The 19,525-nt window shown below is 61.3% G+C and overlaps 1 protein-coding gene across 9 annotated transcripts in view; it reads left to right on the forward strand.

Moving 5' to 3' along the window:
- Positions 1-360: 360 nt before the first annotated feature.
- LOC138837770 (potassium voltage-gated channel subfamily KQT member 2) overlaps positions 361-19,525 on the forward strand; it is a 58,621-nt gene continuing 39,456 nt past the window's right edge. For 5 of the 9 annotated variants that reach the window (XM_070036753.1, XM_070036755.1, XM_070036756.1 and 2 more), the window contains exon 1: positions 499-865. In XM_070036753.1, coding sequence (XP_069892854.1) covers positions 570-865 — 296 coding nt within the window. In that variant the 5' untranslated portion in view covers positions 499-569. Of the gene's footprint in view, positions 866-19,525 lie in introns of all 9 variants that reach the window. The other 4 variants (XM_070036752.1, XM_070036757.1, XM_070036758.1 and 1 more) reach the window with 2 other exon arrangements.

The raw sequence follows: 19,525 nt of genomic DNA on the forward strand, positions 1-19,525 counted from the left end.
CTGGGAAGCCATTTCATCCCGGGAGCCGCCCCTGCCCGAGCCTGCACCGGCCCACCCCCACCCGTGTCCTAGAAAGCCCCCCGACTCTCCCTGCACCCCAATGTGGGGCTTGGGGCCTAAACACGTGGTCTGCGTGCGGACCTTGCCCTAGAGCTAGGCCAGCGCCCGCACCCTCCCGGCCACAGGGGCCCGGGCCAGCGTGCGACCTGGAGGCCGGCCTGCCCGGGTCAGGGGTGACCACAGGGCTGGGCGGGGCGTGGCCTGGCGGGCGCGGGGCGTGGCCTGGCGGGCGCGGGGCGTGGCCTGGTGGGCGCGGGGCGTGGCCTGGCGGGCGCGGGGCGGAGTCAGCGCGGCCCCGAGCCAGGCGTCCAGGCGCGCGCGGAGCGAGGTGCCCGCAGCGTCCCCGCGCGCGGCCGGGCCCGGCAGGACCGCCCGCCACCGCCGCCGCCGCCGCCGCCGCCTCGGCCATGCGGCTCCCGGGCCCGGGGCCTGGGCTGGGGCCCGCGCCGCCCCCCGCGCGCCGTCCGCGCTGAGCCCGCGCCCGGCCGGGGCGCCGCCCGCCCGGCACCATGGTGCAGAAGTCGCGCAACGGCGGCGTGTACCCCGGCCCGAGCGGGGAGAAGAAGCTCAAGGTGGGCTTCGTGGGGCTGGACCCCGGCGCGCCCGACTCCACCCGCGACGGCGCGCTGCTCATCGCCGGCTCCGAGGCCCCCAAGCGCGGCAGCATCCTGAGCAAGCCGCGCGCGGGCGGCGCCGGGGCCGGGAAGCCCCCGAAGCGCAACGCCTTCTACCGCAAGCTGCAGAATTTCCTCTACAACGTGCTGGAGCGGCCCCGCGGCTGGGCGTTCATCTACCACGCCTACGTGTGAGTGCGGGCGGCGGCGGCGGGCGGCGGGGCCTCCGGTGCGGGCCGCGCCGCGCCGCGGGGTCTCCGTGTGCGTGCGCGCCCGCCCGCCCTGGCGTCCGCTCCCGGCACTGCGGGCCCTGCTCAGAGCGGAGCGCCGCGATGGAGAGCCATCCCGCAGCTGGCTCGCGGAGGGGCCGGGGTGCCGGCACGGCGCGGCGCGGCGCCCCAGACCCGGGCCCCGAGGCCCCTCCCCAGGGCCCACGGCGCGGAACAAAGGGCCAGCGAGGCGGCCGGGCGGGCGGCCTGGGCCTTCTCAGGGCCCCCCAGCGGGTGGGGGCCGAGGGAGAGGTCTCGCCCGCCCCCAGCTGTCGGTGGCAGAGATGGGGAGGGGTCCCGGCATCACCCCAGGTTTAGCCTTTGGTAGCTGCCTGCGGCCCTGTTCCTGGCCAGGCTTGAGTCCCCCCCCAATCCCCCTCCCCCGCCCTCAGCACAACCCGACCCCTGCACCGCTGCTGAAGGCCCCCTGCACATCGGGGCTTTGGACCCCCTTGGCAGCCGAAGCCAAGAGCAGCAGGCTGCTGTCTGTCCTGGGGCCTCAGCCCTGGTCCCCGAGTGGGCTGTGTCCCTTGGGGGCTCCGGCTCGGGGTCTGCCTCCGCCCTGCTCCTGGCATGGCCCTGGTGTTTGTGCACTCATGGATGTTTGTGGTATTTACAAGTTGGGCAAGTGTGCACAGCCTCCCTGTGTGAGATGCTTGATCTCTTGTTCCAGCTAACCAGGGACACAAGAAGAGCGCAGGACTCAGCCATTTTGTGTGAAAGAGGTATTTTGGACTGGAAGTGAGGAGCAGGTTCTGGGGAAGTCTTCTGCCCCGAGGGTGTGTGCAGTGATTGTGCTCAGTGTCTGTTCTGGAATGTGACGTGGGGGGTGGTGGAGGTAGATCCACAGAGGGAAATGCCAGGCTGCGTGCAGAGCAGGTGTCCTGGCGTATCCACAGCCTTTGTGGCTTCTGCCGGAGGTCTGGAGACTGCCCAGTGTGGGGCTTCCCTGGCCGCCCTGTGCGGGCCTGTGCCGCCCCGGGTCACCTGTGCCACCAACTCCAGCAAGGTGGAGCAGGTTTTCCACCTGCACCTGCTGCCTCCCTCTCTGCCTGACTGGGGCCAGAGGCTTCTGTGGAGGCTGGCTGTGGTTGGCCAGCCTGGCACTGGTGACATCTGAGATGCAGACAGGACAAAACTCAAGGGTCCAGGGGACTGGTTGTGGTCCTTCTGGCTGGCAGATCAGAATTTGGCCGGATTTGGCCAGCCCCTGGGTCCCTGCTGCCCACTTCCTGAGTGGCAGCCTCCAGAGCTGTGTGGCCAGTGTGAGACCTGGGGCGAGGCTCCCGATAGGAGTGCTCCGTGGAGAGCAGGAAGGCAGGAAGGACAGTGCAGACCCGGCAGGGTCTTTGGGCCCTGACTTCCTGAGTCAGACAGCCAGGTTTGGCTCAGAACCTCTGAAGCCTTGTCAGTAAAGGGGAGATAGCCGTTTCCTGTGCTCTGGGTGTCCGCTCTGGGTCTGGCTGCGGAGTGACAGGTGACGTGTCCCCTGAAAGCGGTGGTTGTTCTTGGCCCATCCCCCGGGCTCCCTGGTGTGGAATCCCGGGGTTCTGGAGCATGTGTGTCCCCCTGCTAGGCCACATGAACTGGCCGTGATGCATGGGCCTTTGGCCTGCTCAGTGATTAATTATGGGGTAGAGTCCCTTCTCTTCTTGGGTTGGGCAGCCTGGTGGGAGAGGACCCTCACAGTAGAAGGGAGCCCCAGGTCTAGTCAGTGCTGGGTTCTCCTGAGCCATTTTCTTTTGCCTTTGGCTACCTGAGCCTGGTTTCTGAGCGTTGTGAAAGCCCCAGCGGTGCCAGCCGCTTGACCATTCCTGACAGAATCCTGGCTGGCCACCGCTGCCCAGAGTGGGGAAGGAGGCCACTGCCCTGGGCCCAGGGCTTGGTGGGCAGGATCACTCAGGCCCGCCAGCCACAGGGCCCTGCCGTGCACCTCTGGCAGAGCTGTAGCCATTTTGTGCTGCTTGTGAGCATTTCTAGAAGGGCCTGTGGAACTGGCAGAGTCCCTCACCCAGCCTGGGGCTGCACAGACAGTCTGAGTACCGAGTCAGGAGAGGCCCCGACTGGGCAGACATGGGTGATCGAGGGGGGGCGGCTCCAGGAAGCTGCCTAGGGGTCAGGTTTTGTTGCTGCAGGTGAGAGCCTGGCCTGGCCCTCCTGTGACTCGGGCTGCAGAGGGAATGGGACCTGGAGGGCGATGGGACTGCTCCTGCCAGGTGGGCAGGGCAGGGAAGCCGGGGTCCTGTTGGCTTTCCTGTGTCAGCTGTGGGTGGGCCTCTGCCTCGGAGGAGGGCGCTGGGGCGCAGACTGCATACCCTTCCCAACACTGGTGGAGGGTGGCTAGGAGGAGATGGTGTTTAACATCGCCTAAATGGAAACTGGGTGAATACTCGCGGCTGAGTCTTGGGGTTGGCCACCCCGTGTGCTTCCCTCACAGTTGGTGCCTCTGTTCTGGGAGGCCTTGGGAACTCCGGGCCATGCTGGTGTGGCTGCCTGACTCGTGCCCACCCGCCCCAGGCCAGGCTTCCCTCCAGGCTCTTTGGTGGTCCTTCCCCAGACAACCCAGTGGGGTGGAGCCCACACCGCCCCTGGGCCCCTTCATCACCCCTTCTCATCCCTGTGGTCGCTTTTAAGGCTCAAAGGAGCCCTCAGAGGGCCCTGGTTGGGTGGGGACAGCCTCAGTGCCCTGTGACAGGGCCAGGCCTCTGCGGCTGGGTACTCTGTGCCTGAGAGAGGCCACATCTGCGAACGGTGGCCTGCTCTCAACTTCTCCCCACAGTCTCAGCCCGCCTGAGGAGGAGATGTCTATTGACGGAGGGGTCGGAGAATCGTATGGAAATTTCCCCAAAAGTGAAAATGCCTCAGAGGGTGGTTTCCAGGGAGACCTGGGTTTGCTGGGAAACTGGGCTTGTCCATCTTCCAAATCTCTGTAGCATTCCTAACCCTCACAGTGATTACTCTGAAATGGTGGACTGTTTTAAATCAGTCTGTCTTGGTTACTCATGGGGGGTACATTTCTAAACATTCTTGTTTCTGTATGGTAATGGAACACATAGTTAATTAGCAGGCTGGTAGGGGGCTTTCTGGGCAGTGTCTCAGACTACAGTAGTTCTACAAAAATCTGTGTGAGTCAGATATTCAAATTGGCCTATACACAGCTTCAGGAGGACACAGGCTGTGGTCAGAGGCCTGAAGACTTTTGATGTGGACCATGCTGGACCACGTCCGTCAGAGGCTTGTCCAGTTCTGAATCACACATGGTCTGGAAGAGCCTGCAGGAGGGTCCAGCGCATGGGCAGAGTCCAGAGGAGGCCTGCCCCCAGCTCTTCTCGTTATTAAATGAATTGCAGACTTCAGTCCCCATTCTCCTGGTGGGCTACGCAGCATGCCTGGGGGCGGCATGGTGAGCACCCGCTTGTCAGCATGCTGCCGGCTGGGGGCTGGGGGCTGGAGGGCTGGGGGCTGGGGGCTGGGGGCTGGGGGCTGGGGGCTGGGGGGCTGCCGGCTGGGGGCTGGGGGCTGGGGGCTGGGGGCTGGGCTGGGGGCTGGGCTGGGGGCTGGGGGCTGGGGGCTGGGGGCTGGGGGCTGGGGAGCTGGGGGCTGGGGGCTGGGGGCTGGGGGCTGGGCTGGGGGCTGCCGGCTGGGGGCTGGGGGCTGGGGGCTGGGGGCTGGGGGCTGGGGGCTGCCGGCTGGGGGCTGGGGGCTGGGGGCTGGGGGCTGGGGGCTGGGCGGGCCTGGCCTGGGGGTCTCACCGTCTGTTTGGCAAAACTCCTGTATAAGATGGGGCAGAGGCTGGGGAAATGTACAAGAGTCAGGGCCGAGCACTCTTGGGGGAACGCCTCACGCAGCCTGACTGTTTGAACATGAGGGGGCTGGATGGTCATGCAGAAGGACGTCTGTGCTGTGCTCTCTGTCCTTGAGGTTGGACAGGACAGGGTGGGGCGGGGACAGCCCTGCTTAGGGAGGAAGGCCGCTGCTCCAGGCTGGTGCCACCACCCCATGGTTAGGCTCAGTGGGTCCTGGATGGTGGTGGTGGTGCCTGTGGCGTGCCTGTAGGACTTTGCCCTGTGTCCCACATTGTGTTCCTCACGGTGTCCAGGTAAAGCAGCCCACCTTGCTGTGGGTCATTTGAGATACCTTAGGCATAAACGTAACGAAACTAAAGTATGAGATTGCTGGTCAGCGTGTATGCTGTGGACAGACGCAACCTCAGACCTCCCCAGAGGGCCCGTCCTCTTCCTGCCCCGCTGGTGTGAGGCTCGGTGGCGTGATGGGCCACTGGAGGCCTGGGACTTAAAGACGAGGGAGATTGTCGCCCTCGCCGGCGCTGCCTCCCTGCTGAGGACCCCAGATTCCTTGTCACGAAGTGGGAGTGACAGCCTGGGGTATGGCGGGGCCCCGTGTCACGTGACTCACATGAGTCATGTGGCACAGCACTTGGTGCTGCTGTTTGGTGCTCAGGCCTGCCACCGTCCCTACAACCTGCCAGGCTTGCCAGATGTGGCCACATCACAAGGAGGCGTGGAGGCTGGGGTGACTGACACTGCCTGCCCTGGACAGTGTCCTTCAGCTTCTGACCCTCGTCCAGTCCCTTGGAAAATTCTCATGCCTGTACGTCAGTGCCTTGACCTTGAGAGTTGGTTGGGGCTGCAAGGTAACGAGAAGCACACATCTGGGTGTGAGCTCTGGGTTCCGGATGTTGGGAGTTTGCTGTGAGCCCACCCAGGAGCTGGTCATTCCCTAGAACAGAGTTCTTGCTCTGTGGCTGCAGGAGTTCAGAGACATCCTGCTTGGGCGTCCTCGGGAGTCAGCACGGAGGAGAGGAACTGTTTGGTTGGCAAAACACCTCAGCGGGAAGGAGGTTCCGGCAAGCCCTTGAGGCTGAGGAGGAGCCTCAAGAAAGCCCCAGGCATCGGTTTCACGCAGCCGTGGCTGTGTCTGCTGGGGTGCAGTCAGCCAGGCTGGGGTGCAGTCAGTCAGCCAGGCTGGGCCCACTTCTCCATGAGTGCTGCTCCCGCGTGTGGGACGCTGCCCCTCTCCCTTCAGGGGCTGGAGCTGAGCTCTGCTTTCAGACAGCAATGCGCTGACAGCTCCTTGAGCAGGGGCGTCTTAAAACGGTGCCTTGCTGGCTTGTGGTGACGCGCCAGGCTGAGGCTGGGAGGAGGTGGCCACGCGGCACCTGTCCAGCTGCCTAACCACAGCGGGCACAGTGCAGCTGGGTCCAGCGTGGAGGGCAGAGGGGAAACTGCTCTGGGGTTGTCCCCGAGGAGCAGCCTGGAGCTGACTCACACGGCCACCCCGCTGCCCAGCCATCCACCGCCGACTCCAGCGGGGTTCTCTGTGGGCCCAGGCTCTCTGCTGACCGGTCCCAGGTCTCCCCTGGGAATCCCCTTGTGGGATGTGAGCCGGTGCAGGGCTTCCTGTCTGTGTTTCCCAGGTGGGATCTTAGAAAGGAAATTCTGCAAGCAGGCCGAGAATAATGGCAGAGGCAGCCGGCGTGCCAGGCTGCAGCCCTGGCGCACAGCTTGGCTGCAAGAGTCTTCTGGGCTCTTGGTGTTCCCGTTACCACTTCATTCCCAGGGCCGGGCAGGCGGATGGTTAGACGAAGTGAGACGCGGAGAGACAGGGCTGTCCCCCAGGGCCTTTCGTCCTCAGACCCATGTCCCCTGGCTGTCCCTGCCTGTTGTGCTCGAGTGGCCCACAGGAAGGGCTGCCGGCCAGTGCCCCACCGCTCCCGCAGCAGCTTCTCTGCACAGAAAGCGAGGCCTTGGTGTCAGAGGCTTCTCTGGGCCGGGACCTGAGGCCGGGTCGGTTCTAGAGCCTCTCGCCACGGCTCTGCCGGCTCCTTGCCTCAAACAAAATTAGGTCTTCAGTTTCCTCTTGCATTACTGGGGATAATTTTGTGACTGTCCAGAAAAGTGATTGTTCCAGCACATTCTGACAGGAGTTGCTGGAACCAGTTATCTGCAGAGCTCTGGGGTGTCATGTGATGCCAGGAGCCTCAGGCTGCCTGGGCGGCAGGAAGAGTCCTGCTGTCTTCAACCCCCTCTGTGGGGGCCCGGGCCGGGGGTCTGCCCGCCCTCTTTGTGGCCGGGGTCTGCCTTGGCCTCCTGGTCCTGCCTTGTCCTGTTCCTTACGCTTCTGTTTAGGCTTGGGAAGACAGTTTCCGGGGAGTAGGGGGAAGGGCGAAGTGCCTTGGGTTCAGTAGTGAGGAGCCGCGAGGAGCTTTGAGGGCAAGGCAGGGATTTGGAAGGCCCGGTCAGGGCTTGTGGATAAGGAGTCACGGTGAGTGTGTGGGACACTGAGCTGTGCTGTGGGCAGGTCTCCGTGACTGCCTCTCTCAGAGCGCAGAAATATGCTCCTGGGCGCAAAGCCAACAGGCCAGCCTCTGCAAGGGACAGCCCTGCTTGGGGCAGGCCCCGTGGTGGGTGGTGCCGGTCAGCAGCTTCTGGAGCTGACCTCCCTAGCCCCAAGCCAGCCTGGGAGGCCTCTTGGTGGACTGGAGACTACTGCCCCTTCTCATCTCCTTCCAGAATAGTCAGTTTCACAAAGAACACACACGGAAAACAAAGCGTGGCGGAAAACCCTGAGACATATTTAAAAATGTCTAGTGAGGGGTTGGAGGCATGGCTCAGGTGGAGCGCCAGGCAGTGAGCAAAAATGTCAGCTACTGAGTTCAGTACCTGTCGCAGAATAAAGAGCAGAGCTTCTTCCAAGACGCTCTTGGCACACGTGCTGGTGGTTCAGTGCATGTACCTCCGTGTAGGTCATGACTGCGTGCGCTGCCTGCCCCGTGAGGGCCGGGACGGTGGCCCAGGTGCATGGATACACTTATGCCAGGTTCCCCATTCACGGAGGCCCGTTCTAGGGTTTCCCTTCCACCAGGCACTGCAGGGAGGCTCCTGCAAGCGGATGTCTGCACAAACACGTGCAGAGTCCGTGTCTGTAGGCGAGATGCCTAGAGGAAGGACTCTGAAAATGCTCTCATCTCCGATCACGTTTTCCCTTGAACCAGACAGCAAGTGTTGCTGAGTAGCTCTGTGTGTGCTGTTTGTGGGAGGCGGCCAGCCAGAGACAGGGGAGGGGCCGAGGGTCACGCTCCCACCTCTTCTGGGAGTTAGTTCCATGCCAGGAGGCCGGCTGGGGCAGCCCAGAGGGAGGCTCGCTCTGGGGTGCTGGCCATGGTCCTGAAACGCACCGGCAGCGCTGCCTCCTTGGGTGGACATCCGCATGCTGGACTCCTTTGGTGGAGCTCTTCAGGGTGGTGGCTGGCTCCTCGCTGCCAGCTTTCAGGAAGGGCCGGTGTTTGGGAGGCACTGCTGAGGGAAGCCCTGTCTGCGGGGTGGAGACCCGAGGCGGCTCTGTGCTTCCTGAGTCCGGGGTTCCCACACGAAGGGCACGCGGAGGGGCTGTGGACGCAGCAGTAGGGAGGCGTGCTGTGTCTGAGAGAGATGGTTATGGGACTCGCGCCGGGCCGGCTCCTTCGTCCGCTGCAGAACACCTGGCGGCACTGTTCCTTAGTATTATTATTTTGTCAGTACTAGGGTTTAAACTCAGGCCTCATACTTGCTTGCTTGGCTGGCACTCTGCCGCTTGAGCCATGCCTCCAGCCTTTTTGCTGGTTATTTTAGGGAGAGGATCTCACAGACTTTTCTGCCCAGGTTGTCTTTGACCTCAGGCTCCTGAATAGCTAGGATTACAGGTGTGAGTCACTGGCATCGGGCTGATCACTTCTTTTTAAAGTTATTATTACAAAAACAATACACAGCACTGGCAGCAACTGGGAAAAGTCTGGAACACATGAGGAGAGTGATTGATCTTTCTGACCAGTTCCATGCCTTTATTCTTCTTGCACAGCTTTTGAACAAACCAGGGGCTGGGCTCCTAGCTTTTCCTTTATTCACGGCTTGTAATGGGGTATTCTCATGGGCCAGTGGTGCTGTGGCCTGTTGTGTCTTTGTATGCCTTGGAATGTCTCCGTGCATCTTCTTCCCTCATCTTCTGTCACTCTGACAGGCCAGTCTATGGAGACATGGGCGCTCAAGTTTCCGTCATAGAGCCACAAGCAGCCTGTCACGTATCCAGGGATACACCTGTTCTCAGGTGTGTCCTATCTAGGTGGACCAGGTGGGTCATTCCCACGTACTCCATATCTCCTACCACAGGAGCAGGTGGCCGGATGTCCTTGTCCCCTGCTCTGCCTGTCAGTACAATAGAAAGGCTAATGAGCTGACTGAGAGCCAAGGCTGACTTGAGAGGATCTGGGTCCTGTCTGTAGATGGAGCCTTTCACCACTGGAGATGTGCATGTGACCGGGATCAGCCCACCACTGGAGGTATGCACATACTAGGATCGGTCCACCACTGGAGGTGTGCATGTGACCGGGATCAGCCTACCACTGGAGGTGTGCATGTGACCAGGATCAGTTCACCACTGGAGGTGTGCATGTGACCGGGATCAGTTCACCACTGGAGGTGTGCATGTGACCGGGATCAGTTCACCACTGGAGGTGTGCATGTGACCGGGATCAGCCCACCACTGGAGGTGTGCATGTGACGGGGATCAGCCCACCACTGGAGGTGTGCATGTGATGGGGATCAGCCCACCACTGGAGGTGTGCATGTGACGGAGATCAGCCCACCACTGGAGGTGTGCATGTGACGGAGATCAGCCCACCACTGGAGGTGTGCATGTGACGGGGATCAGCCCACCACTGGAGGTATACACATGACTAGGAGAGGACTCATCAGGGAGCAACCTGGAGCCTGACCTGGGTTCAAGGCAGAGTCCTGGCCACTCCAGGAATCTTTCTCTCAGCGTTGGGAAGGCCTGCCAGAGACCCCTGTCGGGGGGTTGGGTTTGTGTGTGGCCAGATGGCATCCTGAGCCATGGAGGGTGCTTCAGGATGCTTCAGGGGTCCGTGCCCTGGAGACAGGAGGGATCTGGACCCTGCTTGGTTGCTACGCAGTAAGGCTGCTGAAGGCTTGGGCTGTGCCAAATGTGGCCCACAGCAGCTCACCCGGGCCGAGGCGTCTGAGGGTGGGGAGGCAGGGGACTGCAGGTGACCACGGACAGAACCAGTCACCTGTGAGGAGCTGTCCTGGAAGAAGAGTTGCCCTGTCCACTGGCCTTGCCATCCCTCTCTGTATTGGAAAACGCCCCAGTGTGGGGCCATTCTTGTCCAGAGAGCAGATGGGCTCACTGCCCAGTAAGATGGCCCTGTGGACCCCAACACCTGTGGGCTGGAGCATGCATTCAGCCCTCCTTAGGGTCTGTTCTGTGCAGGATGCCCTTGAGGACCAGGGTCAGCCTGGGGCAGCACGGATGTGGCAGTTCCCTGCCAGAACCCTGCATCCCATACTGGACAAGATGGCCCTGCTTGCTTCAGTTCTTGGGAAATTGAAGTGAAACTTTAATGTGCACTTAACCATTTAAAAGGGAATAATGTGCAAGTGGAGCTGTGGCTCAAGTGGTAGAGTACCAGCCTTGAGCAAAGAAGCTGAGACAGTGCCCAGGTCCTGAGTTCAAGCCCCAGGTCAACACAGGTGAAAATGTTCTGATGGTGCTTGTGCACGTGGGGGCAGCTGCCAGTGCTCTCTGGAGACCTCTGTGTCCCCCCCCCCCCCCCGCACTCTCCGCAGGCCCCTCCCCCAGCCCCGCAGTCTCTGGCCTCTCTGCCTCTGTGCGTGCCTGTTTGGGAGTCAGGATTCCTGCCTTCCTCTGAGCACGGTCCCCGCCAGTCCCCGCCGGTGCACTGGAGCCTCACACTGTCTGGTGGCTCCTGGGACCCTGGCTGTCTGGGCATCTGTTAATGGACCTCTGGAGTCTGCTGTCAGGCTTCTGTGAGCGGCTCTGACCAAAGTGTTGGCGCTCACACACACGCGCACTCACGGCTTCTCTGGGGACCCGGCCTTTTCTGTCCTGAGCTGTTGGTCTCATTGCTGGCTCAGGCTGTGTGCCTGTGGGTCTCAGGCCCACACAGAGTCATCCCCCGCGGCCTTTGTGTGCTGGGTCCTGCCTTTGGCCCGGGGTCCTGCCTTTGGCCGGGTGGCAGGCGGCAGCAGTGGGTGGACAGTGCTCCGCGGCCTGGCCCTCTGCTCTCCAGCTGGGCCGGCTCAGCAGCAGCTGGTCCCGTCAAGGTCGTGGCCCCTGTGTGTGGGTCTTGGGTGGCAGAACCGGCAGAGTGGATGAGGCCCTGCTCTTAGGTACAGGAAGCACACAGTCTCAGGAGGGGCTGGCTCAGGACCCGGGCTAGAGGCCTGGAGGTCAAGGCTGTAGGAAGGAACTATGGGTAGCAAGAAGATGGTCAAAGATCCTGGGGCAGGGAGAGGCTGGGGAGGCTGAGAAAGAGCAGGAGGGGAGGGCAGAGAGCAAGTGCCAGCCTGACGAGGCCAGGGCGTCTGGGGGGGGTCGTGTGGGGGGTCGCCAGGGCTGACCAGGCCAGGGCGTCTGGGGGGGTCGTGTGGGGGTCGCCAGGGCTGACCAGGCCAGGGCGTCTGGGGGGGGTCGTGTGGGGGTCGCCAGGGCTGACCAGGCCAGGGCACCCGAGTGGGGGTCGTGTGGGGGTCGCCAGGGCTGACCAGGCCAGGGCACCCGAGTGGGGGTCGTGTGGGGGTCGCCAGCCTGACGAGGCCAGGGCATCTGTGTGTGGGGGTTATGGGGGTCGCCAGGGCTGACCAGGCCAGGGCACCCGAGTGGGGGTCGTGTGGGGGTCGCCAGGGCTGACCAGGCCAGGGTACCCGAGTGGGGGTCGTGTGGGGGTCGCCAGGGCTGACCAGGCCAGGGTACCTGTGTGGGGTTGTATGGGGGTCCCCAGGGCTTATGCATGCCAGCAGTCCGGCGGCTTCCGGGGGGCCATGAGAGGGGCTTCCCACAGCCCCAGTAGGGTGGAAGGCAGCTGGAGTGGGCACAGCTGGGCCCGGATGAGCTCTTAGGAGCACAGGGTGCCCTGGTGGGCTGTGGCTCTCAGGAGGGGCTGGTGTGCAGGGCAGGCTGCCCGGGTGGACCTGAGCAGGAGCAGCCCTGTGTGGGACCCCGGGTGTTTGTGCAGCCCTGTGTGGACTCTGCAGTTTTGTGGGACCCCCGGGTACTTGTGCAGCCCTGTGTGGACTCTGCAGTTTTGTGGGACCCCCGGGTACTTGTGCAGCCCTGTGTGGACTCTGCAGTTTTGTGGGACCCCCGGGTACTTGTGCAGCCCTGTGTGGACTCCCCGGTTTTGTGGGACCCCCGGGTGTGTATGTAGTCCTGTGTGGGACCCCGGGTGTTTGTGCAGCCCCAGTGGTGACTGACGGGGGTAATTAACTGTGGAACGCGGCCTTGAGGGACTCTGCGGCTGGAGGTGCCGTGCAGTGCCCTCCCGGGAGGAGCCTTCTCCCCCACTGCTGAGCTGGCGGTTCCCTGCTGAGGTTCCAGAACCCTCCGAAGCATGACGCTCCCACCCAGCCCCTCCCAGGGAGCCCACAGCTGCTGTGGCAGTACTGGGGGGAGGTCCTCAGGAGCCTTAGGGTTCTAGTGAGTCGGGTGGCTAGGGAGTAATGGGGGGCGCTGACGTTCGCAACCCCCCTGTTGTAGAGAGGGTCCTTCTGGCTGCACCGTCACCGGGCAGTGTGGCACCCGGGTCCCTTGGGAGTGCTTCATGCCATGAGAGGTCCTGGCGGTCTCTGGGCTGGGCCTCCCGGGGTGTGCGTGGTGGGGTCTCCAGCATTTCCCGAGCACCTGGTGTGTTTGGCCTGAGGCTCTGGAGGGGGTTTCCTGGCTGGTGGCTCTGGTGTGCTGGCCCATGTAGACCCCGGCGCAGGACACCCCGAGGAGCCCTGGACAAGTGGGGCCTCAGCCTCCAGGCTCCAGGTGGAGCAGCGCGGCCTCAGCCTCCAGGCTCCAGGTGGAGCATCAGGCTCCAGGTGGAGCAGCGCGGCCTCCCGTCCGTCAGGCTCCAGGTGGAGCAGCGCGGCCTCAGCCTCCAGGCTCCAGGCGGAGCAGCGCGGCCTCAGCCTCCAGGCTCCAGGTGGAGCAGCGCAGCCTCAGCCTCCAGGCTCCAGGTGGAGCAGCGCGGCCTTCTGTCCGTCAGGCTCCAGGTGGAGCAGTGCGGCCTCAGCCTCCAGGCTCCAGGTGGAGCAGTGCGGCCTCAGCCTCCAGGCTCCAGGTGGAGCAGTGTGGCCTCCCGTCCGTCAGGCTCCAGGTGGAGCAGCGCGGCCTCAGCCTCCAGGCTCCAGGTGGAGCAGTGTGGCCTCCCGTCCGTCAGGCTCCAGGTGGAGCAGCGCGGCCTCAGCCTCCAGGCTCCAGGTGGAGCAGTGTGGCCTCCCGTCCGTCAGGCTCCAGGTGGAGCAGCGCGGCCTCCCGTCCGTCAGGCTCCAGGTGGAGCAGCGCGGCCTCAGCCTCCAGGCTCCAGGTGGAGCAGCGCGGCCTCAGCCTCCAGGCTCCAGGTGGAGCAGCGCGGCCTCAGGCCTGCACCCGTCCGTCAGGCTCCAGGTGGAGCAGCGCGGCCTCCCGTCCGTCAGGCTCCAGGTGGAGCAGCGCGGCCTCCCGTCCGTCAGGCCTGCACCCGGAGCTGCCGTCAGCACTCTTCCCTCCCTCCCGACATTGGAGGAGGCAGCGGGTCTGGCGGCAGAGCAGTTTATTAGGGGGACAATTAGATTTCAGGCCACGGGGCTGGCTGAGGCCTAATGCGCAGACCGTCCCCAGGGAGCTGGGTGTGAGCTGGACCACGGGAGCTTGCTCCGGCCTCTCTCCCTGGCTGTCCCCTCTTCCAGGGCCGCTGAGCGCCTGGGCCCCCAGTGCCTGTCCTGGGAGGGGCGCGTGGCTTCTGCAGGGGACTCATGGGAATGCAGGGCAGGATTCTGAGGCCAATTCCCCTCCCTGCCCCCCCCCCCGTTGATGTCTCCTCCCCTGTCCCCCCTCCCTCACCCCTCCTCCAGCCAGCCTGCTCCAGCTGGATTCCTTCCTGAGCCACAGCAAGTTACTTGAGCGCCTCCATTTTCCTGTCTGTGGCATGTGGGGCGTGCGCACATGGCTGTCTTGTTGCATGAAGTCGGCGCGCTCCGTGTTTGGCTGGTGTCCCAGTTCCCTCCCACTTGGCTTCCCCAGCGCTCTGAGGATGGGGGTCTGCTGATGGGGAGTTGTGACAAGCCTGTGCCGGCTGCTCACATGTTGGGGTCTTTGTCACTAAATATACACAGTGGGCTGGGACCCCTCCCATCTCTCTGGAGTCCGTCTTTGGAGCTGGAGCTGACCGGAGTCTGCGAGCCCATGTGGGTATCTGCCAGTGTCTGCTGGTGTTTGCCAGCATCGTAGCTGTCCACCAACCTCCAGACAGCAGCCGAGCCCCCGTGTGGGAAGGGAGATTGGACAGGAAGTAGATGAGGCAGCAGGGAAAAAAGATTCCCTGCAATAGGATGGTGGGGTGGGAGGGGAAAGGTGGGAGCAGAGGAGCCAAGGGGGTGGGGGCTTCCCTGGAGAGCAGGGCTCCAGTGTGTGCATCCACGCCCCCACATGCACACACACACTCATACACACACACACTCATACATACACACACACATATACACATGCACACATGTACACACGTAGATGCACGCACACACTCATACACAAACACACATATACACATGCACACACTCATACACACATGCACACGCACTTATACATACACACGCACACACAAATATACACACGCACACATGCACACACATAGATGCGCACACACGCACACACTCATACACACATGCACACACACATGCACACACGTAGATGCACACACACATGGACATGCACATATACACATGCACACACCACACACGTAGATGCGCACACGCGCACACACACTCATATATGCACATATGCACTATATACACATGCACACACGTAGATGTGCGCACACACATATATACACATGCACATGCACATATACACATGCACACACGCATATACACACATGCACACACACATGCACACAGATGTGCACACACTCACACAATGCACATACATACACACATGCACATATACACATGAACACACGTAGATGCACGCACACTCATATATACACACATGCACACGCACATATGCACATGCACACAGGCACACACATAGATGCACATGCACACACATATACACATACACACATGCACACGTAGATGTGCGCACACTCATATATACACATATGCGCACACAACATATACACATGCACACATGTAGATGCGTGCGCACTCACATATACACACATGCACATGCACATATACACAGGCACACATGCACACATGTAGATGCGTGCACACACACTCATATACACACATACACATGCACACATGCACACAGGTAGGTGCGTGCACACACATACACACATGGAATGCACATATACACATGCACACACGTAGATGCGCACACTTATATATACACACATGCACACACACATATACACATGCACACATGTACACGTAGATGTGCGCACACTCATATATACACACATACACACATACACACATGCACACATGTAGATGCGCACACACATACACACATGCAATGCACATATACACATGCACGTAGATGCGCGCACACTTATATATACACACATGCACACGCACATATACACATGCACACATGTACACGTAGATGTGCGCACACTCATATATACACACATATACACATGCACACATGTAGATGCGCACACACATACATACAATGCACATATACACATGCACACACGTAGATGCGCGCACACTTATATATACACACATGCACACGCACATATACACATGCACACATGTAGATGCACACACACACCTGCACACGCCCTTCTGCACCTCAGAACCTACTGAAGCTGGCTGTTGGCTTGTCCCCAGGTGCTGCCCGGCATCTGTGCCCTCACCTCTGCCCTCTGTTCATCTCAGCACCTCCCCTCTGCCAGGGCTCGGGCTCTTGCTCTTGTCCAGTGAGTTTCCTCCAGCTGCTGGTGAAGGCAGTCTGTCCCCGCTGAGTCCCCCATATGACTCTCTTGCCCTCTTGTGTTTTGGAGCCTGGATGTGCGTGGGGACACAGGAGGTTCCTGGCAACACGCTCCACATGCCCGAGGACCGCCTCGGCTCACGGGGTCCCTGCCTGCCCTATCCTGGCCCAGGAGTTGGGCTGGGGACAGCCGCTTGTGATGCTTGTCTCCTTGGCAACTGCTGCCCGGACAGCATCTTGAGTCGAATCTATTATCATAATTACCCTTGAAACTCCTTGTGTTGTAATCTGGGCAGCACAAAAACCACAGTCCTCCGGTCCTGTCTGAGGCTGCGGCTGGGTGGGCCCCAGGTGGGAGGGTAGACAGGGCCTCCTCCCAGCTGGCTCCCTGCTTTGGTTTGTTGGTGGTGAAGGGGGATGCAGCCAGTCCTCAAAGCTGAGAGTGTGGTCTCCAGCCTGCAGCTCCCAGAGCCTCTGGCCAGGTTTCCCCAGCCCCACCCAGTGAGCAGAACGCTGACCTCCAGGTCCGCATGTCTCCCCACAGGCTGTCCCTGTCCTGTGGAAGGTCCCGGGCCCCTTTGAGCACAACCATAGGCCATTGTGGACCCAGGACTCCCAAGGTCTCTGTCCTCTCCTAAAGGGAGGAGATGGATCCCCCGTCCACCGCTGTGGTTTCTGTGAGTAGAACAGTGCTGCAGGGAGGAGGGGGAAGACCAGGCAGGACGTGGCCTCTCCCAGGCCTGGGGCACAGGTCCCCACCAGTGACCAGTGACCCCGGCTTGGTCTTGAGGTGGCTGGTCTTATGGTGTGGGCTGGGTCTGAGGATAAGGGTCTGTTCTCCACACGGGGGCCCCCCAAAGCGGGGCCTCTCCGAAGCTGAGGCTGGAGGGCTTGCTCCTCCCAGGAATAGAAGTCAGAGTGGCCCGGCTCTGCCTGCCTCCCCAGCCTCAGTTTCCCTGGTTGTGAGGTGGGCGTGGGGCTTGTGTCTGGTGCCGGGTCCTGGTTGACTACCCGGGTGCTCACAGGTGGACAAGGGCTGGGAATGGCTGCCTCCACTCAGCCGGCCTGATCCACGCAGTGGGTAGAGGACCTGCTGCACCCGGGGGTGTCTCTTCCGCTCTGGGCCGGGTCCCCTCCCTCCAGGGAGCTTGGAGCCTGGGGCAGCCCTCAGCTGCAGCCCAAGCCCCCTCTCTCCGGCTTCCAGGAACAGTGTGGGTGGCTTCCCTCAGTCTCCCTCCTTGCGCATGGGGCCATCTGTGCTGTCTGTTCCCAAAACTTAAAAAACAAAATGTGGAGTGGCCGTCTGGGATAGCTGGGCTGCACAGTCGGGGTCCACCCTGGAGCCCAGTGCAGGGGACCCACCTGTCCCTGACCAAACTGTTCTGCTCACATTACAGGTGCTGGGCTCGCTTCCCCGTGTTAATCACTGGTGTCACGCAGGCTGCAGGTCCATATGTGGTGGCCTGTCTTCTGTGTTTCTAGAATGTTCTAGATGCCTGGCCAGAGCCCCTTAGGAACAGACCCAAGAGGATCAGATCACTTGGCACCTTGGGCTTACGCCTTTTAAAAATGATTTTATTTTTAATTGTTATTATAAAGGTGACATACAAAGGGATAAGTTTCCTGTCTTGGCAGTGTCACCCCTTTGCTCTCTCCCAGATTTTCCCTCCCATCCGCGCCTACAAGGTATAAAGTTCATCTTCCACATAGTGTCTAATGAGTGCCGCTGCTGCATTTGTTCAGCCGTTGGCCCTACATTTTTTTGTTTTGTTTTGTTTTTTTGGGTCCAGTCATTGGGCTTGAACTCTGGGCCTGGGCGCTGAGCCACAGCGCCACTTCCGGCTTTTTTCTTTTTGCTTATGTGGTGCTGAGGAATCGAACCTGGGGCCTCACGCATGCAAGTCAAGCGCTCTACCACTGAGCCACCTTCCCAGCCCCGGCCCTACAGTTTTATCTTGGAAGAATGCTCTGCAGTGTGCCGAGTCTGCAGGTCTGCCCCCGGCCTTCTGATCGCACACACACCTGCTCTTCAGACCGCGGGGCTTCTGCCCACGCTCCTCACGATGCCAGGACCGCTCCTCCTTGCTCTCCACGGTTGGCCTAGGAAACACCTCTGTGAGGCAGCTGCAGGGGCCTTGCTCTGCTGGGTTGGGCTGGTCCTGGGCCCACAGCCCTCCTGAGCCTCCCTCTGCCCTGCTGCCCGACTCCAAAAGTCCTGACTGGCGCCTACACCTCCCGTCCTCCCTCCTGTTCCTAGATCCCCTGTCCTCCCTCCTGCTCCTTCCAGATCCCCAGTCCTCCCTCCTGCTCCTTCCAGATCCCGTCCTCCCTCCTGCTCCTTCCAGATCCCCTGTCCTCCCTCCTGTTCCTAGATCCCCTGTCCTCCCTCCTATTCTTTCCAGATCCCCTGTCCTCCCTCCTGCTCCTTCCAGATCCCCTGTCCTCCCTCCTGTTCCTAGATCCCCTGTCCTCCCTCCTATTCTTTCCAGATCCCCTGTCCTCCCTCCTGTTCCTAGATCCCCTGTCCTCCCTCCTGCTCCTTCCAGATCCCCTGTCCTCCCTCCTGCTCCTTCCAGATCCCCTGTCCTCCCTCCTGTTCCCAGATCCCCTGTCCTCCCTCCTGTTCCTAGATCCCCTGTCCTCCCTCCTATTCTTTCCAGATCCCCTGTCCTCCCTCCTGTTCCTAGATCCCCTGTCCTCCCTCCTGCTCCTTCCAGATCTCCTGTCCTCCCTCCTGTTCTTTCCAGATCTCCTGTCCTCCCTCCTGTTCCCAGATCCTCAGTCCTCCCTCCTGTTCCTTCCAGATCCCCCTGTCCTCCCTCCTGTTCCTTCCAGATCCCCTGTCCTCCCTCCTGCTCCTTCCAGATCCCCTGTCCTCCCTCCTGTTCCTTCCAGATCCCCTGTCCTCCCTCCTGCTTCTTCCAGATCTCCTGTCCTCCCTCCTGCTCCTTCCAGATCTCCTGTCCTCCCTCCTGCTCCTTCCACATCCCCTGTCCTCCCTCCTGTTCCCAGATCCCCCTGTCCTTCCTCCTGTTCCTTCCAGATCCCCTGTCCTCCCTCCTGTTCCTTCCAGATCTCCTGTCCTCCCTCCTGCTCCTTCCAGATCCCCTGTCCTCCCTCCTGCTCCTTCCAGATCCCCTGTCCTCCCTCCTGTTCCTTCCAGATCTCCTGTCCTCCCTCCTGTTCCTTCCAGATCCCCTGTCCTCCCTCCTGTTCCTTCCCACTGAGCTGGTAAAAGATCCCATCAGGGAGATGGAATCACCAGTAGGAGGCTCACGAGATGCATGAAATGTTCACGTGATTTTCCTTTTCTTTTTTCCTGTTTCTTTTTTTATGACTCCAATAATTGAATAAATTGGCTAATGAGCAAAGGAAATTAATTGCTGTTTTGAAATATGGCTGTGGCTTCTCGTGTGTTCTGTCTGTGCCGGCAGCCTCTGTTGCCACTGCTTGTGTCTGTCAGGAGCTGAGCAGCCTGGAGGGCCTGGACATCAGGAGATGTCTTTAGGATTTAGCAGGGGTCACAAATGAGGGACAGTGCCCTGCCAACCAGGTCTTGGCTGGTCTACCTGGCTGGAGGCGACCTCAGGGAAGGGCTTCAGGGGACCGTGTGGCTCTGGGTATTGGCACCGGCCTTGCCGGGGC

Source organism: Dipodomys merriami, unplaced genomic scaffold, assembly GCF_024711535.1.
Source record: "Dipodomys merriami isolate MVZ:Mamm:240054 unplaced genomic scaffold, mDipMer1.0.p SCAF_275, whole genome shotgun sequence".
In the NCBI taxonomy this organism is placed as follows: domain Eukaryota; kingdom Metazoa; phylum Chordata; class Mammalia; order Rodentia; family Heteromyidae; genus Dipodomys; species Dipodomys merriami.